Source organism: Astatotilapia calliptera, chromosome 20 (assembly GCF_964374335.1).
Source record: "Astatotilapia calliptera chromosome 20, fAstCal68.1, whole genome shotgun sequence".
Lineage (NCBI taxonomy): Eukaryota > Metazoa > Chordata > Actinopteri > Cichliformes > Cichlidae > Astatotilapia > Astatotilapia calliptera.
The window spans coordinates 36,587,983-36,615,091 of record NC_137441.1 but is presented as its reverse complement, the minus strand read 5'-3'; the positions used below and the strand labels follow the sequence as shown (position 1 = coordinate 36,615,091).

Sequence of the window (27,109 nt, the reverse complement as noted above, 5' to 3'; positions counted from 1 at the left end):
AAAATACAAGAAAACTACAGGAAGTGGTCGATGATAAGAAGTGCCAGAGATACTTAAGAGGTGTAGGACACCCCGGAACGGAGCAGCGCGTGCGCCGATGAAGCACAAGCTCCTCCCACTACCAGGAAGACTAAACTGCGGCGTGGCTGAGAGCCGACGAGCGCTGACTGTAAACGAAAGTAGGTAAGCGCTTTATCCCGGCAACTGGCACCGAGAGTCAGAGGGGCAGCCATGTTGTCCTGTACCCGTGTGAACTGCGTGCTGCGTGAGGGCACCGTGTCAGCTGTTTGGATTCTCCTGAACGGAGAAAAATGATGGCCCGATACTCTGAGTCTGTAAATCTACAAGTTTCAATCAAGTGCTCAACTTTAATTGGTTATTCAGTAATAACAATGTTAATAAACTTCTACTTGGCTTTGAAACAAATCAGCGGATTAAACATTAACTGCGCAACAAATAATGATAAGCAAAGTCCAGCCACACTGTGAGGGCGAACCATGTATAACATGTTATACACCGTGTCCTCACGTTGAACACCGCTGAACCTGAAAGCAGAAAGTTTTAGCCAAATATTTCATGTTTTTTTCAGTCATGTGGGCTGAACCACTGGGGAAACAGCTGGGCCGTCCCACGCGATCACTTGCAGGGTGGTTGGTGAGCAAGTGGCTCACAGCTTACAATCAGGTCCTGGAGGAGAGTGCTGTGCAGCTGTGTGCCATCCAACCTGGGGACACTGTGCTGGAGCTGGGCCATGGCCCCGGTCTGGGTCTACAGTCTGCAGCCAAACTGCTCACGGGCCCCACAGGCCACCTTATAGGGGTGGATTACTCAGAGTACATGCACCAGGTGAGGTAGAAAGAGTGGAATAAACAAGTCAAATTCAAGTTTATTTAATACATGTGGGTTGTTACTGTTACGAAGAGTGTCTTTGAAAAAGAGTAAAAGCACACAGCTTTGTTGTGGCCTCTTCAGCCTTGCTAAAGCAGACACATTGCAAGCCTTTAAAAAGAAAATGCACTATTTCGGAGAAAATACGCACACTGGCCACTTATTTCGTTACTTCACCGGCTTCAGAGCTGCCTGAGTTATCTGTGTCATAGATTCAACAAGGTGCTGAAAACATTTCTTTGATTTTGGTCCATATTGACATGAGGGAAAAATCACATTGTTGCTGCAGATTTGGCTGCTGGACACCCATGAAGTGATACCACCATATCTCAGAGGTATCCTCTTAAATTGAGATGATGTGGAGGCCATTTAAAGTCAGAATGAAACACTTGATGTTTAAAATCTAATTTAAAATCTCCCCAAAACTAACATAGATGTAACACTGTCTGTGTAGCTGGATTTAAGAAATAAGAGCTTAAAGTTTTTAAAACACGTTTAGCGCCATCTTGTGTCAGTGGAGAATGTGACATCACTAATGTGCTGATGTCTCCACTGATGCTGTGAGTTTATGCCAGCTAATTATTAACAGAACCAATAACTCATAATGAGACTAAAATCAGTTTAAGGGGTCACCTTTGTGCTGCCCGTGGCTGCAACAATGAGTTTTACGTTAAAACCAAGGATTCTGAACCTAAATGCCACAGCAGAAATCATGAACCATCAGACCATGCAGAGTTTTCCAATCTTCTGTCAAGCCCATGCAAATTAGCGTCTACTAGTGAACAATGTCCTGTTCTGAACTGATCGCACCTGGTGTGGTCTGGCCCAGCTTCTTTAAGGTTTGATGTGTTGTGCGTTCTTCTGCATACCTTTGTTGTATATTAAATAAATAAATAAAAATCAAGCACTGCTGAGCAGGCAGCTAAGACCTAAGAAAAGCATAGCTGCTAATCAGGGACAATATTGTAATTCTTCTGTGTCTGACAGATGGCAAAGAAACAAATGATGGAACTTATAGCGAGTAAAAAAGTGACGCTCCACCACTGTGACGTAGCAGCAATGCCTCTCAGAGACAGCACTGTGGACAGAGTCTTTCACTGTAACTGCTACTACTTCTGGCCTGATCTTAGAAAAGGAGCCGCAGAAATACACCGGGTGATGAAGCCAGGTAATGCCATGACAGTCAGGCAAACTTTATTTACAGATTTAGTTCCAAAACTTGTCTTTAAATAATGATTCTCAAATTGAATTTCCCCATCTTTTTAACCCACCCAGGAGCCCTGATGGTCACAACTCTGAGGCTTTCTCGTGTGGCTACGATAGCAGCGAAGGGGGTGATGCCAGGGGAAAACTGGCGCCCAGAGGCCTACATGGCAGCTCTGAGAGACTCCGGCTTCACTGATGTCAGAATGGAGGACAAGCAGGACAGAAACATTACTTTTCAGGCTATCTTTGCCACTGCCTTCAAATAAGATACTTATGCAATTATGAAGTTTAGTGTGATTACATCAGTCATTAATGGTCTTCCTTTTGAAGATGGATAAACTTGAACTTATCATAATGATAAACATATACAGATGAGAAGTTTTATATCATTTTCTGTCATTCCCTACGTGCAATGTTCTTACATCAGTACCAGTATACAGTATGGTGATTTTAAAGCTTCAAAACAGCATTACTGTGAAAAGTGGAAATAAAACATAATGAAGAACTCTATGGAGGAAACCCAACTGTATGAATGTGTAATCATGCAATAAATGGAAAACAGGAATAAAAGAATTAGAAAGAATAAAACACACAAGATGATACCAAAGTCTTATAGTGCTTCTGCTGTCAAAATAAAACAAAACTCATGGTGTCAGCTCCACCAAGAAATGATATATTTGGTAGCGTTGGGGTGTGTGTCATTTTGTCCTTAAACTCAAAAGCTCAAAAGCTTTTGAATGAATTCTGATCAAACTTTGCAAAGTGGGGACGTGTTAACAATCCATTAATAATTACTTTACATCCATCAACTTAATAATTGATGGATGTAAAGTCCACAAAAAGCATCTTAAAAGATTTTAAAATGTCATATCATAACTGACCTCTGTCCTTCAGGGTCAACAGATGGATCTGAAGGTCCAAGTGATAATGTGATATCAAGTTACTTATTGTGTGGATGCTTTAAGCATCCACACTATTGAGTTCCTGTTTCTCTTTATTCTTTATTATTATTATTATTATTATTATTCTTCAAGTTGCTCATTTTTCGTCCTTTAACTACTTCCACAATTTTTGTGCTATTTTCACCGTTCAAATTTTAAACTATTCTGCTATTTCTGCTAATTTGCGCTATGATTTTTGCTATTTTTTGCTATTATACTTTTTAAAATATTAAGCTTTTTTCCTTTAATTTGTCCCATTGAAATGAATGGAAAACTTCCAAAATTCTGCTAAATTTTGCTTGTTTTTGAAACTTAACTACTTCCTCATACTTTCGCCTAGAAAAACCATTCAAACTTTAAAATGTTCACAAATTATTGGGCTATTCATGTATGATTCAGCTTTTTCAAATCTTTTACCGTTTTACTTTTATGCCTCTTAAAGTTTTGAGTTGCAAAATTGTGATTTTTCACAAAATACATGCGTTGTTATGGTTGCTATGCTCTTGGCTTCCAGTGTGTCACTGAAGGTTTTGCAATTTTCACTTCATGTCCGAACAACTTCTTGCTACTTGCTCAATTTTCACTCAACTTCCACAAATTATACATCAAAACGTAGGTATTTTTGCTGGCTTTCAGAAAATGTCACTATCATTGTTGTGGGATTTATAGAATTTTTGCAAATCTCCTCAGACTAACACAATGTCAGAAAACTCTCCATATAAAGTGAATGGAGAGCTTGTTCAAAATCATCGCTGGATTTCTGTAATGAGAGGCATATTCGAATCGTCATATCTCCTTAACGAAGCAAAGTTAAGACATGAGGCTTGTCCCGGTATATCTTCAGACACTCCTGACGCTCACAATTCAAGAATTTCTTTCTCACCTATTACCGTTCTGAAATGAGTTGGACTTGTTTGAGGGTAGGAAATTCGTCCTTCGCTCAGATTTCTTCAGATTTCAAACTCTGGAAATGAACCACTTTTTTCTCTCGTCATAACTTTTTGTTGGATTTCCACAGAGACCTGAAAATTTCTCTGACTGTTCACCAAAGCCTGCTGTCTCTTACGGTGAAAGAATGATATCGATACTCCAAATAGATTTAGAGTTAGAAAGCGTTGTTTGAGGGCAAGTCAAGGCAGTTTTTGCTTCGCTCTGCTCAGTTATGGTGCATTAGAAGTCTAATATCTTTAATAATTCATATTTTAATGATAAATTGTTAACACTGGAAGATTCCCCCATCTCTTCTGAACAAAACGGTGTAAGAATGACCGCTCTAGCCCCTACGGTTAGGAAATTATGGTCATTTGTTTGAGGGAAGTCCTCACTATGAGAAATAGGCTGCAATAATCCTGTGCCTCTCTGTCCTGCGTGTGTAAAAAGATGCACCTGTTTTGGCGGGAAAACATAAACAGCCACTCTGATTGGTGGATTTAAATTCGGCAGCTCTCTCCCTCTGTGTCTGTCTGTGTGTGTGTGTGTGTGTGTGTGTGTGTGTGTGCGTGTGTGTGTGTGTGTGTGTGTGTGTGTGTGTGTTTAGTGGGAGAGAGAGGACCCTGCCCTTATTTGGCAGCATGTCATTGTAGGATTTAAATTGAATATAGTTAGACTGGTTGACTGGATTAGAGCCTGTGTTTGTGTGTCCCTCTGTGCATTTGTGTTTCAATATGCCTTCATATTTGTAATTTTGTAAGTTATTACTATTCTGCTAAATGATACTATTTCTGCTTTTCATAAGATTTGTGCCTAATATAGTATTTCTGCTAAATTATAGTATTTATTATTTTTATAGGATTTGTGCCAAACATAGTATTTCTGTTAAATTATAGTATTTCTGCTTTTTATACTATTTGTGCCTAATATAGTATTTCTGCTTTTTATAGGATTTGTACCTAATATAGTATTTCTGCTTTTTATAGGATTTGTGCTTAATATAGTATTTCTGCTAAATTATAGTATTTCTGCTTTTTATAGTATTTGTGCTAAAACATAGTATTTCTACTAAATGTAGTATTTATGCTTAATCATAGTATTTCTATATATTTCTGCCAGGTCCCCAGGCAGCCAATCCTCTGTGAGGACTTAGACATTCAAATTTTCAAATCAGGGCCTGCACGGTTTCCCAGCCAATCATATATGTGTCCTGAGGCATTCAAATTTGCATATTGGGGCCTTCATGGCTTCTAAGCCAGCCAATCATATCTGAGGGCTGAGGAATTCAAATCCACAAATCAGGGCCTGCACAGCTTCCCAGCCAGCCAATCATGTATGTGGGCTCCAGGTATTCAAATTTGCATATTGGGGAATTCGTGGCTTCTAAGTCAACAAGTCATCCATGTCATATATCTCTAAAAATTCATATTTTAATGATAAATTGTCAACACTTGAAGATTCCCCCATCTCTTCTGAACAAAACGGTGTAAGAATGACCGCTCTAGCCCCTATGGTTAGGAAATTATGGTCATTTGTTTGAGGGGAGTCCTCACTATGAGAAATAGGCTGCAATAATCCTGTGCCTCTCTGTGCTGTGTGTGTAAAAAGAGGCACATGTTTTGGCGGGACAAAGTACACAGGCTCTCTGATTGGTGGATTCAAATTCAGCAGCTCCCAGGCTGACCTAGAAACTCACTTCTCTCTCCCTGTGCATTTTTTTGCTGATTTTTTCATTTAACAAGTATATTTGAGGGACCCTCAGCATGTTCAGCATTTTTTCAGCTGTCCATTTTGCTTTTCCAATTTTTCTGTTTAACTTATTACTATTGTGCTAAATCATACTGTTTCTGCTATTTTATAAGATTTGTGCTTAATATAGTATTTCTGCTTTTAATAGGATTTGTGCTTAATATAGTATTTCTGCTTTTTATAGAATTTGTGCTTAATATAGTATTTCTGCTTTTTATAGGATTTGTGCTAAATATAGTATTTCTGCTTTTTATATGATTTGTGCTTAATATAGTATTTCTGCTAAATTATAGTATTTCTGCTTTTTATAGGATTTGTGCTAAAACATAGTATTTCTACTAAATGTAGTATTTATGCTTAATCATAGTATTTCTATATATTTCTGCCTGGTCCCCAGGCAGCCAATCCTCTGTGAGGACTTAGACATTCAAATTTTCAAATCAGGTCCTGCACGGTTTCCCAGCCAATCATATATGTGTCCTGAGGCATTCAAATTTGCATATTGGGGACTTCATGGCTTCTAAGCCAGCCAATCATATCTGAGGGCTGAGGAATTCAAATCCACAAATCAGGGCCTGCACGGCTTCCCAGCCAGCCAATCACATATGTGGTCTCAGGCATTCAAATTTGCATATTGGGGAATTCGTGGCTTCTAAGTCAACAAGTCATCCATGTCATATATCTCTAAAAATTCATATTTTAATATTAAATTGTCAACACTTGAAGATTCCCCCACCTCTTCTGAACAAAACGGTGTAAGAATGACCGTTCTAGCCCCTACGGTTAGGAAATTACGGTCATTTGTTTGAGGGAGTCGTCACTATGAGAAATAGACTGCAAAAATCCTGTGTCTCTCTGTGCTGCTGCGTGTGTAAACAGATGCACCTGTTTTGGTGGGGAAAAGTGCACAGGCTCTCTGATTGGTGGATTCAAATTCAGCAGTTCCCAGGCTGACCTAGAAACTTAGTCCTCTCTCCCTGTGTGTGTGTGTGTGTGTGTGTGTGTGTGTGTGTGTGTGTGTGTGTGTGTGTGTGTGTGTGTGTGTCTGTGACAGAGAGAGAGAGAGAGAGAGAGAGAGGCTTTTAATGGGATGATCTCATTCTAAGATTTAAATTCAATATATTTAGACTGGTTGACTGAATTGGATCTTGTGTGTGGGTCTCTATGTGCATGTGTGTTTCCTCATGTGTACATATTTGTGATTGTGTGGCTGTAATAAATTTTTTTGCAGATTTTTGTCATTTAACAAGTATATTTGAGGGACCCTCAGCATGTTCAGCATTTTTTCAGCTGTCCATTTTGCTTTTCCAATTTTTCTGTTTAACTTATTACTATTGTGCTAAATCATAGCATTTCTGCTATTTTATAAGATTTGTGCTTAATATACTATTTCTGCTTTTCATAGTATTTGTGCTTAATATAGTATTTCTGCTAAATTTAGTATTTCTGATTAATTATAGTTTTTCTACTAAATCATAGTACAGTATTTCTGCTTTTTATGGGATTTGTGCTAAAACAAAGTATTTCTACTAAATGTAGTATTTGTGCTTAATCATGCCATTTCTGCTTTTTATAGGATTTGTGCTTAATATAGTATTTCTGCTAAATTATAGTATTTCTGCCAAATTATAATATTTGTGCTAAAACATAGTCTCAATTTAAAATTACAATATTCATAGTTCATCACAGTGTCTCTGGTAAATCACAATATTTCTGCTCTGTTGTACTATTTTTCTAAATCATAGTGTTTCTGTAATGTTTAAGTATTTTTGGCTAAATATATTCTTTCTGTTATCTTATACTATTTCTCCTAAATTCTTGTATTTTTGAGAAGTTATCATGTTTCTGGTAAGTTACAATATTTCTGCTAAATTCTGCTATGCTATTGTATTTCTGCCAAGTATTATGTTTCCTCTAAGATATTGCAGTTCTGCTAAGTTATTCCATTTTAGCAAACTTCTTTTGCTTCTGCAAAGTTTTTACAATTTCTGCAACTTTTCAGCTTTTTCAGCTACTTTTTGCATACAGCTTCAGCTTTAAGCATCCACACTGCATTTTCGCAGGAAATGCAAATTTTTCTAGTTACAGTTATGTTTCGTACTGTCACATAGACATACAGGCATTTAATTATACATGGGGATTATAAATATCGCGTTACTTTGGGCCTCTGTCTTCTTCTTCGAGATTAAATAAGGTCAAACTTTAATAAAAAATAAAGTCTACTGCACTTTTGCACTGGCAACATTTGGGAAATGATACTGTTATATGGGGTCAGTATCACATTATAGTTTGCTTCCAAATATAATTTCATATTTGACCTCTGATCTCGCTTTTACATTTCACCTGTGTCTTCTTTTCATTCAAGTTTACCCAAAATGCCTATATCTTTAAAGAAAGTGTTGTCAAGAAAAAGATGATGAACTGCTTTGTTAGTTAGATATACGGTAGTGTAAATTGTAGTGCAATATTAGATCACATGCTCAGGTCTTTTAAACCCTTTTTTTTTTACAAGTCAGTACCTATTATCCATTACCTACTCCTAGGCAATATTTGTGTAACCAAAGTATACATTTGTCATGCCACCCTTATTTGAAACCTCTTAAATTACATTTGAAAAGAACAAAGAAAACTAAATTCATATATTGAAAATACACAAATATTACCTTATAAGTAAATACCGACTAGAGACCAGAGAGTCACCAGGAGACGCTTCTTGTTCCTTTTTGTAAGGCTATAAATGAAAAGTGATTTTAGTATCCTCTAAGAATCATATTTCACACATACACATGAATGGTTAGTTGCCCAGTGTTTCGAGCGGCAAGCAGAGAGGCTACTGGATTGCAGGATGATCACTGTAACACTGTTAAATTAAAAATAAAAATGATGCTGTGTTATTTGTGCGCAGAAGTAGCCTCCTGGTAGCTCACACTCGGGACCACACGGTGGCGGTAATTCATCTGAATAAATCCAACAGAAGAAGAAGAAGAAGAGCGGCGCGCGGGCGGTGCATACGTAAGGAGAGGGAAATCCAAAACAGAGTCGATGACGCTGCTTCGCCGAGAGCTGTGAAACTGACATTTCGATTAAGATAGACAGTGATTATCAAGTGCACAGCTGATAAAAAGTAAGTAAACGAGAGGTGCTCTCCACCTGACAAGTTGTTATTAGACTTTTTGCACTAAGAAGGTGTTTATTTCTCGGCCTTCACATTAGTAAGCAAAGGCGTTAGCTCAGCATCACAAGAAGGCAGCTAACATCACAAACAAACCACTGTCTCATTGAGCAATTTGACAGTAAATGTTCTACGTTTAGGATTAAATTATTACAAGCGTGTGTGGAGACTGACCCACGAACTTTAAGTGTAACGCTAATTAGCCAGCTGCCTGTTTTTCAGAATGCAGAGGGCTTCTCGTTTGAAACGTGAACTTCAAATGCTAAGCACCGAGCCCCCCCCTGGGATAACATGCTGGCAGACCGAAGATCAGATAGACGACCTCCGGGCACGTATGTACTACTGTGTCACTTAAACGACTAAAGCTATACTTGCCAGACACTTTCTTATGTGCGTTGCTAGTACCAGGTTGGACCTCTGTGTTGCCTTCACAACTATCGTAATTTTTAACTGCGGCGGTGCCCAGTGTGGTCTCTGCTCCTGCGGCCCGTCTGCTTCTAAATTTGATGCGTTATGCGTTCATCGAGGCTCTTTTGGATTGTTTCCTTCCTATCAGCTCAAACCAGCGTAGCCATTTTCCTCTGACCTCTGAAATCAGTGGGGTATTTTGACCCAGATCTGCTGCTCACTGAACATTTTTCATTTTGGACATTTCTCTGTGCATTCTAGAGATGCTTATGTGGAAAATCTCAGTAGATCAGCAGGTCCTGAAAGAGTCTCACCACCATATCTGGCACTAAGAAAATCACGTTACTAGCAAAGTCACTTAAATCGGCTTTCCTTCCGATTCTGATGCTCAGTTTGAACTTCAGCAGGTTGCAATGATCATGTCTATATGCCATAATGCACTGAGTTGATGCCTCGTGATTAGCTGATTGTCAGACAGTTGAACAGGTGTACCTAACAAATTGCCAAGATACATTTACCTATACTATATACTCCGAATATTTCACCTGATTAAGATCCCTCTGACATCCATTTTTGCAGTGGATCCTGTCATTAAAATATATCAAATACATGACCATATCTTTAACCCCTGTTATGTTCCAGAGATACTGGGTGGATCAGGAACTCCTTATGATGGTGGAGTCTTCTCCTTGGAGGTCAAGATTCCAGAGAGGTACTTCTTCTTTGAGCTTTAACGTCGATGGGTTTCTCTCTACTAGTTACATGTTCTCACTCCACTCTAGCAGGACTGACATGCTTTTTTTTTCTCTTAGGTACCCGTTTGAGCCTCCCAAAATACGATTCTTGACTCCAATCTACCATCCAAACATTGACAATTCAGGACGGATCTGCCATGATGCTCTTAAACTGCCACCAAAGGTTATAAGAGATTTCCAGTACATAATAAACTCTTTATTTCAACACCATTACATGGTGGACACAAGGATATATGTTGCATTTTATACATTTCAGATGTAGTGTTGTCTTTATATTTATTTCTTTTTTTTTTTTTTCAGGGTGCCTGGAAGCCATCTCTAAACATCTCCACAGTCCTCACTTCCATACAGCTACTCATGGCGGAGCCAAATCCAGACGACCCCCTGATGGCTGATATAGTGAGTCACACATAGTGTGTTGTCCATCCTGTACGTCCAGCTATCTATCATGCACAATCTGTCTGTGGTGGTTTATTTTATTTTTAGAAAATTGTGAGTTACCTATATTGTCATGTAACAGTAGCTCTTTATTTAAAAAAAAAAAAAAAAAAAACAGTTTTAAAGACATTGTCTTGACTAAAATACATAGTTCCGTTTTTAATTGATTCAAATTCATCCCTGGAAATAAAAGGTATCCTAAGTCAGCGGTCCCCAACCCCCGGGCCTCGGCCCGGTACCGGTCCGTGAGTCGTTTGGTGCCGGGCCGTGAGAGTAGAGGCTCAGGTGTGAAATGTTTGGTTTTTATCGGTGTTCAGCGTTATTTTGTTATTGTTTTTATCATTAACTCGGTTTTCCTGGGTCTTTTCACGTGTGTTATGAATAAATCTTATTTTTTTCGGTACCAATACTAGTTTTCTTTTGTTGTATTTATCCGCGACACCTTAAAGGCCGGTCCGTGAAAATATTGTCGGGCATAAACCGGTCCGTGGCGCAAAAAAGGTTGGGGACCGCTGTGCTAAGTAATTAAAGACAAGTCCGGGAGTGTGGTAAATGCCAAAATGACTTGTTTAGATGCAAGTCAAAAACCCCTTTAAGCTAAAACCTGTTGGGTTAGAGAGCAGCTGTGTTCAGCTGTAGCACAGTGAATGATTCGATAATCCAACTTTATACTTTTATCTATTTTTCCCGTAATTTAGTCATCGGAATTCAAATACAACAAACACCTGTTTATGGAGAAGGCCAGGAAGTGGACACAAGAACATGCCGTCCAGAAGAATTCTGTGAGTTACTAAGGACTTATATAATATAATATAATTATAATTATTAATCATTTAATGTAATTACACTCTGACTGCTGCTCTATTCTTAGTCACATGATTCCTGTCACTTGCTCCACAACAATGTTAATGTATTAGTTGTGTGCACTGTTTTATTTGACCCACATGGTTGTGCTGTGCTCCTGCAATAGAACATTATAGGCCGAGTAAATAGAACTTGTTTATTTGCAGTCGCATTAAAGTGAAAATAACCTCCTTGTAATTGCACTGATTTTTTTTTTGCATTCTGTGATTGGGGGTTGAGGGTGTTGCATACTCGACCTCTGGACAAACCTCAATTGTAAGGTGACTGCACAGATTGCCTAGAGGAAAGCAACTTGTCCAAACAATTCAGATTGACTGTAATCACTCCCAGAAAGATTGGCAAGGTTTTGCAAATATTTGCTCTCTAATCTATAAACACAGAGAGATTGCTAGCATGTGACAGCTGATTTAAGTTAGTTAGTCAGTCAGAGCAACTGAGCTGGCAATTGTTACTGTATAAAAGCAAAGTTGTCAAGCACGTATGGCACTTTGCAGTTAGATTGCTGTCCTGCAGCAATCATGTCACTTTGTGGAGGAACTTCTGAATTTATGGAAACAGGTGGCAAGAGATGTGGAATTTTGCTACTAATCTTACTACTTAATCATGACAAACATTTTGCGTGTTATTACCAGCTTGCCCTCATTCAGCTGCAAAATGGAAGGGGATCAGTTTCATCCCTTTTTTACGGCTTTGAGGATGGCGGCAAAACGTTGCTTCAGAGACTGCTTCTTCGAAGCGTTCAAATTGGAGGCAATGAGACTGCAAGGTCATTGCACATGGTTGCAACAATTTTGATCATGCTACAGTGTCCAGCCACTGTTTTCCCTACTGTAACTATAGTGTAATCTCGCCATAAGAACAGTTTCTTCCCCTCTGCTGTTGGACACATGAACAATAACTGTATGACTGTTCCCACCACTAACACATGACCCTACGCTGTGTTCACTGCATCATTCCATGTTTGGCACTGATCACCACCTGCACTCATGTATATATCATGTGTATATCTATCTATCTACTTAGCACTTTTAATTCTTATTCTCATTTTTATTTTCATGTCTATTTAAGCGTAATTTATAACAGTATGTTTGCACTGAAGCACCGCAGCAATTTCCTAATGTTGTAAACCCGCTCAACATTTGGCAATAAAACCCTTTCTGATTCTGATTACTAATGGAGTGCATCATGTACATCTGCACTGCTCAGAAAAACTAAAGGAACACGAGCTGGCCAACCTCTGGTGGGATCCAAATATTACTCATGCTAGCAGTAGTGACACTGACCCCAGCCAATGGAAAAAACTGAGACAACATGTCATGAGGGTGCGCTACATTTTCACCTGTAGTGCACCTGTATATAATTTCATTAACAACCCCCTCTGCTACTTACCCCAGCAGTTTAACTGACTCGATGATTTTCTGGTTTAGGAGGAGTAGGGTGTTTTGTTTTTTAATGCATTTTTTCTCCCCAGGGTGTTGTGGATGGCAACAAAGAAAATACTCCTGATCAGAAAGCATCAACCCGAAAAAGAGAAGCGCACAGTGTGCAGCAGGAAGCAGAAGATCCAGCAAAGAGAACCTGTGTGTAGTTTCCACCTCACCTGAGAAAACTGACACCTTGTTAGAACTGTGGTATTAATTTTATACACAGATGTAAGACTTGTCTTCCTGTTTTTAAATGTATGTGGATGGCTGTATGTATAATGTGCGTGCTTGTGTTGTGATATTAAAGTTTCATTTTATTAATGTATTTCAGAGTGCCTGGACTTCTTGTGTAGTTTGGAGGTGTCTCCGATCTGTAACATAAGTGCATACTTGAGTGTGTATAGTATGAAGATGATGATTTTATTCAAAAATATGCTTAACCAGTTGTATACAAAGTATGTACATCCTAAATAGTACATTTGTTTTTACAAGCTAAGGATTTATTTCTTATAATATAAAATTATATAATTGCTGTTTATAAAAAGGGGAGACAAACATCATAAGGCTGTAGTGAGTCAAAACCATGCTAGTTCAGAGGTAGTTATATTGTATGTACATAATGCTAGCCTACTCTAAAGTCTGTAAGAAAAATACCTACATCCCATTCAGTCTCTATGACTGCTTGCCTCCTGTTGGATAGAGTTGCTTTTCTTGAGATCAAACATGTAAACCATATGAAAATAGATGTGCGGCCCATTTCCTGTGGCGCTTTGCTGCCGTATAAAGAGTAGCATTTTTACAACAACCTTTGTATTATACAGTTGCATAGTACAATATGACAATGACATCTGTGGAAGAAAACTTAGCTTACACTGGCTGTCGTGTGAGTGATGAGGAGTCCCTTTTTTTTAAACAGACCTTAGCAATAGGATAGAATTTGTATTTAAACAAAAAAATGGCTCCACCTATAAAAGAACCAAACAACCTGCATCTTCTGAGTTGGATTTTTCATCAGTTTTCAGTATAAACAAAGATCTATTGGTGCTACCTAAATTCCCCACAGGCGAAATCGCTGATTTGTCCAATGCTTACATTTTCCATGTGGATTTGAACTGTTCCCCATGACTCAGTCCACTGAAATGTCTGAAATTGTCCTTTATATAAAAAGCAATGTCATTGTCCTATTCAATGTCCTTGAATAGTCTTTTCTGTGAAAGGACCTTGTAGTCCCGCTCTCCACTTTCAGAGGCTCTTTGTTTTCTCCTCAGCTTCTCTGCACTCTGTAGTCTCTGGAGTAACAGTTTCAGTGTTGAATGTTCTGAGGAGCTTGAAGACTGTGAACCCAGAGGCGGTCTTTCTGCAGAGGATGGTCCTTTCATATTCATATGGTGTCCTAGCTTTTCAGACAGCTAGCGTGGATGCTCATGGGTTGAGAGTGAGAGACATGGCAGTGTGATAGACATCTTGATCCAAACTTTCCAGAAATCACCAGTCGCTCACCCTCTCTCTCACTCTGCCACCCTTTCTCTATCTCTGGCAGTGGGAGGAGGTATTTGGCAAGGGATGAGAGGAACAGAGGATGTGGAGGAGCAGTGGGAAAATCTGATCGGATCCTGCCGGACTTGGAGAGAAGATCCTCCACTGTAAGTGGCATCAGTGAGTGACACCTGTGTTGAGGAATCGGAGCAGGAGCTCTTTTCTGTGTCCACGGAAACCAACGAGTCCAAGGTGTGGTCCCGACGGAGCTGTGTACGTGCTTTGGGGCGTGGCCAGAAAAACAGCTGAGAGTGGTCTCTCGTGAAAAGAAGGAAGAGGAGAGGGTTGAGGCAGGCTGGCAAGGGCTGGAGAAGCAGGAGGACTGATTTTAGTACTTCCTCCCCCAGAGAAAGGAGACCAAGAAGGGAACAAAGGGAGAGGAAAGCTACTGGTACATACAGGAGACCATTGGTGAATATTAGCCAGGCAACATGTTTGATCATAGCGCAGTCCCACAAGCCCTCACACTCTCCTCTGAGTAACTCCCAGTAGAGGCGGATGTGTGAACCTGTGACTATAAGCAAGCACAGGGTGTTCATCATAATGAGGGCCAAGGGAAAGCCCAGGGAGGACGGCAGTCGAGAGGATGGGGGTGGCAGGGGTGAGGGAAGGCAGAAAGGCGAGGACCCATACTCCCCGACTCCTGCCAGTGGGAGAGAAGCAAGCGTGATGGAGAGAACGAGGCAGAACAGTGCACAGGTGCGCACACTCACGAGGGATGGGGACTTCCCATAGGTGCGCGCACACGTCACGCTCACACCACACTGCACTGCTGCAAGAGTTAACAGCAACACGCTGGCCTCGGACGCAAACACCCAGACCCATCCTGTCGCCTGACAACCAGGACCCCCCTCCCACCGGGCTCCGTGGTGGCCAAATTCTCCCAGCGTGAGAGCATCCACAAGGGCCAGGGTGCACATGCACACACCAGTCAGTAGATTTGAAGCCCCCATGCAAGCCACGGTAAAGCGAAGTGGTGACAGGTAGCCTGATGAGCCAAAGAGAGACAGAAGCAGGATGGAGTTCCCCAGCAGAGACACCAGGGAGATGCACCACAGGCCAACACGAACTAGCCAGCTGCCCAACAGAGAGTCACAGGGACGGAAAGGACCTGCAACAGCACAAAACAGTAACTCATTAGCTACTTGCATCATACCCTACAATAAAACTCATTTGCATTCATTTGCATTACCAGGTGTTGGTGTGCACTGGACACTGGCCTGCAGTTTGGATTCCTCTAATTCCAGCTGGAACTCCTCCAAGTCTGGGTCATCTGAAAGAAAACGGTTTTTTTAGGGCCAGAATTCAGAATTTCAGATTTCCTTTTTGATCAAACCTCCACAAGGTCCATGTGTTAAAGCATATTGAGAGCTTATTCTGAAAGTGCTTATACACAATATACCCCATGCAGACTATGCGCGACTCTAGCTGCAGGGGGTTGTAATGATAACATTCTGTTCCACAGACAAAAAATAGACACTTCAGAAGATTACTGGCGCTTGGATGAATTTTGATTGTCTTGGCATGTTTCTCTAGCAATTAAAGGTAAATAAATTTTAATCAGTGATATGTCTTGGTTTATTCATCTCTTGATTCTGTTGTTTTTCTGAATACACCCAGCAGTTTTTTAATTTCTGCTTTAATCATGCAGATTCATTGGGTTCATTTCACCTTCATTTTGATTTATTTGTGTTTCTATTTTATGCTGGCCACAGGAATGAAGGAATGGAGGGGTCAGCACGTGTTGTGTGTTTAGGTCACTGTGGTTTCAGTGAGGATCTGACACGTCCTTAACGGCCAGGTATGGACACTTAGTTGTCAGATTCCCATCTGATATGTTACAAGTCTTTTGACATACTGTGTGTATGTTTTCACAGATACCGTAAGCATGTGTTGTCTTACAGTGAGTGTCGGTGTGGATGGGGTACATGGCTACAGTCCTCTTATGCAGGTCTTCACTGGTGCTGCTCTGCTCTGAGTCCCACTGACCGGCTGGCTTGTAGCTATCACAGGAGCCGTACACACAGCATTGGTAGGCATAAGGCATCTCTATCACCCTGTACCAATCAGATGAGAGTAGTGTTGAAAATAAACCAGAAGAAAAACAGGAGCATAATAAGGTGGCAACAAAACTGCAAGTCCTGGCTGATGTTTCTTTCAACGTGAGCTTTATCTACGTTTCTTTTAGGCACAATTTAAAACTGTTTCCCAGCAGCTTCAAGTGCTTTTGTTCCTGTTGCTCTTACTTGTATTTACATTAAACCACATTTTGATTGATGTGTAATCAGTTTGACTGGTATTAAAGGTATATATTCCATAGGGACCGGGTTTTTTTGCCTTATACTGGACACGCGTAGCCTTTGTAAACAGAGGGGATGGTAACAATAGACCCAAAAAAGCTTCAGTGTATGAAAGCATAACTGAATTTTTAATAATGATAACAGTCCATCGTTGGGGAAAATGCAGGCGAAGCGTTTATTTATTTTGCTGATCTGCTGACTTTGGTGTAGATGTCTGCAAAAAACCCTTTTATTTTACCTTTAGTGCTTTTAAAATGTTTGTCTGCCAGAGGTTCTGTTCTGGGCGATGTTCTACAGGGATACTAACACAGAGCTTTGATCTGCTGCCATCTCCAATCTCTTTAAAAGTTCCTCTTCATTTTTTACTTCATCGCACCTTCCTAGGCCTTCAGGGATCTTTGTAACAAGATTTAACTTGCTGCTAACAAATACTCAGTCATTGTTTAAGTTCGGCTCAGGAATGGCTTGCAGGGATACACTGTAATTAGTCAATTGTCAGAGTTGGCAGCTTTCGGTAAATTCACGATATTAGTAGAAAATTGCGAGAGGAAGGATAATTTAAGGGATGGGAAGGGATGCGTTTTCCTCACAGCCACAGGATACACACCTGGGATCTTTGTTTTTTTGGGACAAAGCAAAATACAAGTTTCATTTGAAGATCACACAGTTAAAGAAAGCACTCAATGATTCTGAATAGAGTAGTTACCTTATATGGGGAAAGTTATCAGGACTGAAGGCCTCATATAATTCTGTGTTCCCCCTCAGCTTGAGATGGGTCAGACCGCTCAAGCCTACAACAGGTATTGAGCTCAGACGGTTTTCAGTCAGGTCCCTAAGAGAAAAATCGAAGGACAGTGAAATAAGAAAGGTGCATGTCAAATCAAGCCAAGTTAATGTTTGTAAAATGTGTTTTTATTTCAGATAAAGCTGCGAGATGTCCTTGATAAAATGTCCTTGTCTCCTAGATTCATTAAGCTGTGTAGACAGGACTCTATCAGACTGGCTCCACATAATACTTTCTGTCAAACGTATTATCTGCTTGTTTAGCCACGCAAACTTCAACCAGTCTTCACACAATGAAGTAATTTTATATTGGCATGACTTGAGCTGAGGCTTCTTGCCATGCAGAGATATTTTTTTTTCAAACAATAAATGGATTTTAATGTTCGCTGCAAACTCTGCCAAAAGTCCACAGGTTTTCAGTGGAGCACGCAGCCAAGTATGGAGTGTTTGTGCAAGTGCAACACTCTGAGATGCATATATTCTTTATGCTTTTCTCAGAAGGAGGGGAGAACAAGATGAAAGGTAGAAGAGTCTTAGTGAGTTTACTCACAGTTTAACCAAAGAGTGAAGCGAAGCAAAGGCATCTGGGTGGATCCTCTCGATCATATTCCAGCTCAGGTCACTGACAACAGCAACAAAAAGAATCACAATGATGTGAAAGTGCCTGGAATGATGGCGCACACTTGGCAATGCTGTGTATCACCACTAGATGTCAGTAATAGGTCACAATCCTACAGTCTTGTTTAATCCAACAACCGATGATTTCCTTCGTTTTGGCATCAGAGTCCTTGGGTCATGTTGTGAAACCTCATTATAGCACAGATGATTTGACTTCTACATATTGTTTCAGTTAAACATGATTAGAGAAACAAAGTTCAAACTATGTGTTATTTCACAAGAAAAAACCTCAATGGTACATCAAATTTAGTTTCATTGTTTTGTCATCTCCTGCTATCTGGTTATTAATAACATATACAGATGGGTGACAAATTAAAAGAACAACCTCGAACTCCAACACTCATAGCGAGGACATCTGGTGCTCAGGGCATTTGCTGGGAAGGTTTTGGAGTCCAAGAAGCACGTCTTGCATCTCAGCAGATATGTGAGAGGGAAATTTTTCTGGTACTATTATATAATTTATATATGTTTTGCTGACTTTGCCAGCTGGAAGTTACACGTCTACAATCTTTGCTGTTGCAGAATTCTCCCAAAGATTTCAGTTCAGGATACAACCATGTCTCTGAAATATGGTGTTCCTGTTTGGGTCCACGTGTTTTGGGAATGGGCACAGGACATCAACACAGTTGTCCTGGGAGATATGTGATGAAATCATCCTATCTTCAAGGTTGTAATCTTTACTAATGCCCATGTCTCTTGGGTACAAAAGGTCACTGAGCAGTTAGAGTATTATGAAAATGATATGTATCATGTTCATGGTAACCATATCTCAAACAAAATAAGAGATTTTGGACTGACGTGGGCCCTTTAGATAGTGCTCCTGAGCACCATCATCATGAGCATAATGAGGGACTATTTTTTGTTTTTCTCTCCTTTGATTTTTCACCAGTCTGCATATTTTCAGTTCACTATCCTTACCCGACGGTGATGGTTATTTATAAAAAACACAAATTTCTAAATATATCGCGTGCAACTTGTGACTAAGACAAAGTAAAGTTGACTCACAGTGCTCTTAGAGAGGTGAGCTGCTGGAAGGTGCTTGACTCGATCCTTCTGATTTGATTGTGCTGCAACCCTCTGTTAGGAAAATGATATATTATATGTAACCAAAGCACTATGTGCAGAGGTAAACTGAGAAAACTGCTGCCTTTGATACAGTAAGTGTGTGACTGTCTAGGGGGTTGAAAAACTCACATCTCTTGCAGTGCAGAGCAGTGGTAAAAGCTGGGCAGATCCTCTATCTGGTTGTAAGAAAGCTCCCTGCAACACAAACACAGTACACAGTGACCAGCTGTGGGTTTATGGTGTGGGAAATTATGGTCAGCTCTGTGAGGAAGGCAACACGGCAGGACAATAATTTTCTGTATTGATTGGATTTCACAGAGATGTGATTGTGCAAGTTCATGCTTTCTTTGGGGGGGGACAAGTCTCCGCAATTGAGTTGTGTGTATCAGATTTTGTACCTCTAACTTTTCCCCTTGGTGTGTATCTACTCACAGCACTCTGAGGCGAGGCAGCTGCTCACACAGATCCAGAGGCAGAGCTGAGAGACCAGCCCGAGTCAGCGTTCTGTAGGGGAAGGAAAAAAGAAGAGGATCTTCTGATCATTGTTGAAGTGCGAGCAAGCGAAAGGATCCTCCAGTCCAGCGAGTGTAACTTGGTGAGACAGGCAGCTGTGTAGGTTCGCCAAACCTGTCAATGGCTGACATAACTGCCTACTCTTCCCTGACTCTCCTCTTCATTCCCCGCTTCCCCTAAAGTCTGAACACACACATTTCCATCTATTTCCTTCAGTTTCTTTCCTGCCCGGTCTTATCTTTCTTGGCTCTTTGTCTCTCTTGTATGTGGAGTCTGATTTGTCATTTTGTCCTGAGCATCAAATCAAATAAAATCAATTTATTTATATATTAAAAACCACAAAGTGCTTCACAGTAATATAAAACAGAAATACATAAAATACATTAATAATCAGACATACAGCACAAATCTAATTAAAGTCTAAATAAATAAATACATCTAAACATCAACATTTTTTTTTACTGTACATTTTAAAGGCTCGCTTGGTGAAATTATATATTGTGGGTTTGTGGTGGCAGTGGTGCGTGTTTGTGTGTGTCTGTGTGGGTGGGAGGGACGGGTAGGTGCAAAGGGTACAAAGACTCACAAAATTTCCAGGCTGGTGGTTCCTTTCAGATCGGGAAACTCTCGAATCTGGGTTGCCCCGTTAAGGGAGCTACAGTCAAAGAAGGAAAAAAGTGTCAGACGACTGTCTTTGTTTCTCTCACTCCCCCTTTCTTTTCACTCACAGACACACACACACACACACTCGCGCGTGTACACAGACCTTGTCTAACAGCTCATTTCATCCATCAAACTTTTTCTCCAACATCAACACAGGCTGCTTTGGCTGTCTCACTAGACATCATAAGTCACACCATTCAACATGTTCTTACAACACACTCTCTCTTACCACATCAGCACACAGCACAGCAATACGCTAACACAACATCATTCAGTAGGCCATTACACATGTCCACTCAACCCTCACTGCAAAGGACAGAAGATGATTTACACAGTGTTTGGGCTAACTCACTGGAATGGTTCCTGCTGACCGCATACTTACAGCGTGTGCAGCTTAGGTAAGAACTGGAAAGCGGATTTTCCCACAAACTGGATGGGGTTTTCATAGAAATGACTGCAACAAAAAGAGAGGAAAGAGACAATCACGTCACGCCCCGGAGAATAATTTGTTTTTGTAAATGGCTGATGGTGATGAAGTCTCAGTTGTGAGTCTGTCTGTGCAGATAGCAGCATTGAAGCTCACATGGTTTGGAGCTGAGGGTTTCCCACAAAGGCCCTCTCAGGGATGGCTTTGATATTGTTGTTATGGAAACCCCTGCAAATATAAAAAAAGACAATGTTAGTCAGGTTCTCTGTAAATATGTTTCTGATGATCTTAATAATCATTGTTATTATTTATTTTGGAGTCTGTGTGTGCATGTTTGTGTTTGGAGGAGGGACAGAGTTTGTTTGCGATTGAGAAGTCACATGTTCTCATCTTGCACCTGCCTTTGCACAGCTGAAAAGCATTTTTGGATACATGAGATGTAGGCACGCACACATACGCTGTATCTGTGACACATAGGCGCGCTGCAGAACATCTGCTGAAGCGGAGGGAAAACACGGCTTGTGTGTGTGCATGTGCGCCTGTGTGTACGTGCAGGCGAGCGGCTGCGTGGGTGTGTAGCCAGCACCTGCTTGGGGTGAGAGAGATTGTATCCGAGTGCCACATTAAAATCACTTAACGGGATTACTCGGGATAACGCAACCACGATAGTCATGTCGGGCAGGTGTGTTTTTCGTGTTTGCGTGTGTGTGTACTCACAGTTCCTGAAGTTTGCTCAGTGTCCTGATGGCCACAGGGAACTCCTGCAGATCATTGTAGTTTAAATCCCTGTGAGAGAACCAGTAAGAGAAACAGTCATTATAAAGCAGCATGTTAACACATGCAGTCCCAGTCATGATGGCGACCATCCATCCATCATGTGGTCTTATATGTTTATGTGAGAAATGTTGCACGAGTGTTGTGTGTGTGTGTCGCTGATAGAAGATTTTAGGGCCCTGAACTATCCTTTGGTTATGTAGCCTTAGACTGGTGGTGGGCAGGGCTTCACCTAACACGCTGTTTCTTCTTCACTCCTCTCTAAACTCTGTTTCTCGCTGCTTTCTTCTCTTTCCTCTCACCCAAACTACTCTTGGAAGAAGACTGCCCCTCCCTGAGCGTGGTATTTCCTGTTGAAAGGGAGTTTTTCCTTCCTGCTGTCACCAAGTGTTTGCTCATACGGGTTGTCAGATTGTTGGGGTTTTCTTTTTTCTACAGTATAAAGCAGCGGTCTCCAACCTTTTTTGCGCCACGGACCGGTTTATGCTCGACATTATTTTCACGGACCGGCCTTTAAGGTGTCGCAGATAAATACAACAAAATAAAACTAGTACCGGTACCGAAAAAAAGAAGATTTATTCATAACACACCTGAAAAGACCCAGGAACACCGAGTTAACGATAAAAACGATAACAAAATAACGTTGAACACCGATAAAAACCCTGAAAACCAGACATTTCACACCTGAGCCTCTACTCTCGTGGCCCGGTACCAAACGACTCACGGACCGGTACCGGTCCGAGGCCCGGGGGTTGGGGACCGCTGGTATAAAGCACCTTGAGGTGACTCTCATTGTGAGTTGGCACCATGTAGATAAAACTGAACTGAATTGAGCGCCATTACCTCTTTCTTAGGGAGTAAAAAAATTCAACCAATTCTGTCGCTAATTCTAAGATGTACCTGTATGAAAAATGTGTTGGTGAGATGGAGAAAAGATGTGACCATTATCTAACATTCCAGCAATCGATCTCACAAACAAGTTTGCAGACCTTATCTTGGTTCTCCACCATCTCCGCGGCATGTGTCAGATTGAGAGTAGATTAATGGCCTAACTATGCGATGAAGTAGATCCCTAAATTACCCAAAGCATTTTTATATTCTTTAAAACTGTGCTTTCACTTTGATGCATATCAGACTATTAGTGTATCAAACATTGGCGAAGTGTCGTTTGCGATTTGGGTGTGACCCTTGACCTTTTACTGCTCCGTCTTGATTATTCAGGATTTTGTCTCATCAGTTTTTCACACTCAATAAGATAAACACCTGACACAGTTCCTAGACTGTATTTCCATTCTTTACACAAGTATGCACATTAGAGCCCTTCTGTGCATGGGAGAAATGTAGTGTACATGTGACTGCATGTATACGAGTATGTACTTTGGTGTATTAAAATGTATGCCAGGGCATGTGTGCACTTAAGAGCCTCCTTTGAAGATTTCCAGCCATCAAGATCAAAGGATATCCTAAAGTCCTATTCAACTGGATTTGTTTTTATTCTGTTCAAGTAGCCAAATACCTTTGATGAAGAACTTTGAGAGATATATGTATGTATTTCCAGCAAATGTTGTGAAATGTTTGTCTGCCGGTGTCTGTTCTGTCTTGTTTGCATATGCTGTTGCATTTTCCTGCAGGCCTCTGGACGGCTCCTCGTAGTAATGATTTTATAATACACACTAGGGGTTGGGGAGGGTGGCGGCGATACAGATGGTCTCTCGTATTTCTCATAAGCAAAGCCGCTGTGAGAGATTAACCCATCATACCAGTGCGATCCCCACGTCAATGACACCTGTCATCTTATCCCGCCGAGTCATCGATCTCTCCCCCACCGCTGACAGTCCAAACACTTTAACACGCACTATTCTGGTCCAGAGAGCTCCATCCCTCTTTTTCACAATCTCCAGTTTCCCTTCATCCCCTTAACCATTCCTCCTCCGCCTTACGCCGTGTTTCCTCACAGTTCCCAGAACTGATAATGACTTTCAATTTGAGCGTAAAGCTGTATTATTGCACAGGCAGACAGTACTCGCTTATGTGCACGCACGTGCATGTGCCCAGACACTCATAAAAAAGAAAGCCGTGCTTTTTAAATTTTTTTTAACACTTCAACAGGTTGTTAAGCAGCATGCCAGACAAAGTGTTTTCATCAGACCACCGTGAATTTTGCAGGAGACACTATTTCTTTTCTCTCCCCACCTCTTTCATGAAGCTGTGTCGGTTTTCTGCGGTTTCCATATTGGTGTGTGGTTAGGAGGTAGTAATTGAGGCGACGGCACGTACTCGCGAAAACTCTCTCCTGTAGTCTTTACTTGACCCTAACTCTGGCTAGCAACTGCTCATTCAAAACACCGCGATGATGCTTTAAAGGAATCAAAGACGACTTTTTTACCTTCACATTCCCGTCACTCATTCGTTGGTTGTGGTTTTGAGAAACGTTCAGGCGCTTCATGAAATTATCGGGGCATTAATCATTTTTATGACTTTACAATTTAGCACCACACTTCATTATTCTTTGGCGCACTTGTTTCATATGATTTGTAAAAACAAAATTTTTTTCAGGTGTTCCAAGTAACACCAACCAGCTTTACACACACACAAGCACACCTACACACTCACACACAATCAGGGCTTTAGTGAGGCACATAATGTGAGTCTTTTGGTTGTGTTACCTCCTTCAGGTTATATTTAGGGAGTTTTTCAAATATCTTGGGTTATACTGAGGCAATGTGATTGCTGTAAACACTACTATAGCAAATGAATGTTGATACTTGCTGATGCTTTGTAATCAAAAAGCCTGCAGTGGTGATTTTGGAAACAAGGAGGTGCTCATTTAGGCCAAAGAAATGCATTCCCTTCAGTGTGCGTGCATGCATGCGTGCGTGCGTGTCAGACTGTTAAAACGTCCTTTGTTATTTTTAATACTGTCCAACAGTGTGTGTGTGAGCACGGCTGTGTGTTTCAGTGAGAATGCATGAATGTTGGATACTCACAGTGTCTCCAGACTGTTTAAACCTTCAAAACATCTCGAGCCCATGCTCCTGATGTGGTTGTTATGGAGATGCCTGGAAAAACGACACAGACATTTTTCAAAAAATTGAAATTAATTTCATGAAAAAAAACAAAAACAATGCCACAGTATGTCGAAACATTATTTCAGCTCAGCGGAGGACAAATAACGCACAATGCAACTTACAGTACCACAAGGGCAGAGAGGTTGGTAAATGCGTAATCTGGGATGTGTGTGATTTGGTTGAGCGCCAGCGTCATGGCCTGCAGGGAGGGCAGAGAGTCAAGCGCCATCACTGGGATCTCCGTTAGGGAGTTGTCATCTAGCCACAGGTGTCTAAGGGAGCGGACGCCTCTGAAGGCCTCAGCCGGAACCACAGACAACAGGTTCGCGTCAAGACGCCTGCAGGGTGAGAGGAACTGAGCTTAACGAGATAATCACCAAGTCTGAGTACAGTATTCTTGCTCATGTGGATGCGTATCTGTGCTTCTGTGTGCATTAGTGGTTGTGTGTCACGGCACTGAAACGGTTTGGCTTACAGGAAGGTTATTATGAGAATTACACGTCCTTTATTCTGCTTCTTTCATCTTTACTGCAGCTTCTTAGAAGTTTCTCATTATGATTTATTCCCATGCTAAATACGCCACGAGAAGCTTCGCCAGCACAGACATGTGTGAAATGTAAGATGAGAAAATGACAGTTGCAAAAATGTGGAAATGATTGTGGTGAGTCTTTTATATTTGTGCTCTTTTTGTTGTGACACTCGCTGAGTGTCTGGAAAAGGTAGAAGACAGAAGGAAGCATTCTCAGCTTTTTTACTTTTTCCCAGTTTAGTCTCTGAAATTTCCACCAATCAAACGCTAATGCGACTTCTTACAGCCAATGAAGTGACAGCAAACACACACACACACACTCACACACTGCCACATGTGCACTTTCATCTTTTCAACTATAAAAAAAAACCTAACAAACCTTTGTTCCCCTCTGTGCTCTGAACCCACAGGCCATGAGTGTGGACACGCCGTCCGTGTACATTTACACACACACACACACACACACACACACACTCTCTGCCGATCATGATGAATGATCCCCTCAGGGCGGAGTTGACAAGAGAGACCACTTCCTCCTGCTATTCTTCTTTCTTTGGCCCGTCACACTCACTCATTCATTTCCCTCCCTCCGGCCTCTCTCGCACTCGCGTTTTGTTTCTTATATCTTCATTGACGCACTCCCCAGCTGCTTTGAATCCCTTTTGCATCTCAGTCCTTAATTCTTGTTCATCTTTCAAACATCCCCTCCTTATCAATCTTCTGCCGAGGTTCTTTGATTCCTGCGCTCCAGTTCTTCTCGCCCCCTCGGAGGTTTTACCAAACAAAAAGCATCTTCAAAGTGAAATCTGAACTTGAACTCTGAACTCTGGGCTTGTCTGCCTGGGGGAAGTTTCCATCAGGAGAGCAACTGCATACACTGGCAGATGCTCACACACACAGAGGCACCTAGCACCATATATGTAAATACTTCTGAATGTGTTTTCAGCGCACGTTTCTTTTTTTCTTTTTGCAGCGCTAAACATTTGCCCTTGTGCACCCCGTATCCTGCAACTGTGGACATTGTTTGTCCCTGAACCAAATCACAGGATGAAAGCTACAGAAGGTCTTTCTGCTTTCTCTGGGTTGTTCTCCGGGGTAAAATAATAATTCCTCCTTTTCGAGTGGACCTGCCAGGTCTGGTGAAGGTCCAGACAGAACCAGGAATGTTCCACAAAGGCTAATAAAGCAGACATTTCCTGTCCATCACATCAAAGTCTGACGTATGATTACCAGAGTAAGAAGCAGAGGCAGAAAGAGAAAAATCCTTTAAATGATCCTGGAGCTCTGGGTTACTGCTTCTGTTTGTTCAATTCTCCAGATGGACAAAATTTTATACAACCAGGATCTTTGGTGAAGGGGGGGGGGCTGTTTTACTGCCATGTAGTCCATTTTCCCTAAACCTGGTTACACTGATCTAAATCTGCCTGTGAAACTCATGAGTGTTGATAAGGCTACACTACTTAACCCTTTGGTAAGGACCCAAAACACATCTGTCTGCTTATGATGGCACAAGCAACAGCACTCACACTGTGCTGTAATTATCCTGCTCCAAGAGGCAAATTTCTTGAATCAATCTCGCTGCTGAGAACAGAATCGCTGTTTGAGATTAAGTCATGATTTATTTTGGATGAAAGCCTCCTTTAATACATTCATACCAATTTGAATCCATGTGACTCTTTCTTTTTACCTGGTGTGTTTTATGTCAGTGAGAGGCGCCGACAAGCTTCACTCTCCAAAGCCTTTCCAGTAATCTTTCTGTGCTCAGCTTATCATTACTGTAATGACAAGGTGCGTCTCTATACACTGGCTCTGTTTGTGTACTCTGTGTGTGTGTGCGCACGAGTGTGTGTGCATGTGTGTTTTTCATTACTTGTGACAATTTCTATCCGCTAAAAGAAAAAGATCTGTGAAGACCACACGCTCGTACGCAAAGACACGCAGACATCATCATGACAGCAATTTGTTAATTCAGACAAGAGCAGTCTGCACTGATGTGTC

General features: G+C 41.1%; 3 protein-coding genes across 5 annotated transcripts in view; 2 read left to right on the top strand and 1 right to left on the bottom strand.

Moving 5' to 3' along the window:
* Positions 1–41: 41 nt before the first annotated feature.
* LOC113012955 (putative methyltransferase YdaC) lies at positions 42–2,696 on the top strand. Of its 3 annotated transcripts, none has more exons than XM_026153429.2 (4): positions 42–183; positions 590–846; positions 1,876–2,056; positions 2,164–2,696. In XM_026153429.2, the coding sequence occupies exons 2-4, from the start codon at positions 592–594 to the stop codon at positions 2,358–2,360; spliced, it is 633 nt and encodes a 210-aa protein (XP_026009214.1). In that variant the 5' UTR covers positions 42–183; positions 590–591; the 3' UTR covers positions 2,361–2,696. The 3 variants fall into 3 exon arrangements, with proteins under 3 accessions (XP_026009214.1, XP_026009213.1, XP_080151524.1); XM_026153428.2 differs by having other exon boundaries at positions 44–179; XM_080295398.1 differs by lacking the exon at positions 42–183 and adding an exon at positions 225–331.
* A 5,983-nt stretch (positions 2,697–8,679) lies between these two features.
* ube2t (ubiquitin-conjugating enzyme E2T (putative)) lies at positions 8,680–13,100 on the top strand. The gene is made up of 7 exons (XM_026153434.2): positions 8,680–8,838; positions 9,109–9,218; positions 9,937–10,006; positions 10,107–10,212; positions 10,350–10,448; positions 11,186–11,269; positions 12,823–13,100. Exons 2-7 carry the CDS (start codon positions 9,110–9,112, stop codon positions 12,937–12,939), a joined length of 585 nt encoding a protein of 194 aa, XP_026009219.1. The 5' UTR covers positions 8,680–8,838; position 9,109; the 3' UTR covers positions 12,940–13,100.
* A 74-nt stretch (positions 13,101–13,174) lies between these two features.
* lgr6 (leucine-rich repeat containing G protein-coupled receptor 6) overlaps positions 13,175–27,109 on the bottom strand; it is a 38,610-nt gene continuing 24,675 nt past the window's right edge. The window contains exons 5-18 of the mRNA XM_026153382.2: positions 24,705–24,920; positions 24,502–24,573; positions 21,458–21,526; positions 20,897–20,968; positions 20,696–20,767; positions 20,237–20,305; positions 19,570–19,641; positions 19,267–19,332; positions 19,078–19,149; positions 17,945–18,016; positions 17,318–17,443; positions 16,214–16,368; positions 15,504–15,584; positions 13,175–15,422 (exon numbers count right to left, since the gene is read on the bottom strand). Of these exons, the coding sequence (XP_026009167.2) occupies positions 14,284–15,422; positions 15,504–15,584; positions 16,214–16,368; positions 17,318–17,443; positions 17,945–18,016; positions 19,078–19,149; positions 19,267–19,332; positions 19,570–19,641; positions 20,237–20,305; positions 20,696–20,767; positions 20,897–20,968; positions 21,458–21,526; positions 24,502–24,573; positions 24,705–24,920 (2,353 nt within the window). The 3' untranslated portion in view covers positions 13,175–14,283. The remainder of the gene's footprint in view (positions 15,423–15,503; positions 15,585–16,213; positions 16,369–17,317; positions 17,444–17,944; positions 18,017–19,077; positions 19,150–19,266; positions 19,333–19,569; positions 19,642–20,236; positions 20,306–20,695; positions 20,768–20,896; positions 20,969–21,457; positions 21,527–24,501; positions 24,574–24,704; positions 24,921–27,109) is intronic.

Excerpts from the sequence above, each read along its gene's own strand:
- LOC113012955 (XM_026153428.2), top strand. The coding sequence starts at position 98 with ATGAAGCACAAGCTCCTCCCACTACCAGGAAGACTAAACTGCGGCGTG. Across the intron at positions 180-589 it reads AGCGCTGACTGTAAACGAAA|TCATGTGGGCTGAACCACTG; the intron begins GTAGGTAAGCGC and ends TGTTTTTTTCAG. Across the intron at positions 847-1,875 it reads ACTCAGAGTACATGCACCAG|ATGGCAAAGAAACAAATGAT; the intron begins GTGAGGTAGAAA and ends TGTGTCTGACAG.
- ube2t (XM_026153434.2), top strand. The coding sequence starts at position 9,110 with ATGCAGAGGGCTTCTCGTTTGAAACGTGAACTTCAAATGCTAAGCACC. Across the intron at positions 10,213-10,349 it reads CTCTTAAACTGCCACCAAAG|GGTGCCTGGAAGCCATCTCT; the intron begins GTTATAAGAGAT and ends TTTTTTTTTCAG. Across the intron at positions 10,449-11,185 it reads ACCCCCTGATGGCTGATATA|TCATCGGAATTCAAATACAA; the intron begins GTGAGTCACACA and ends CCCGTAATTTAG.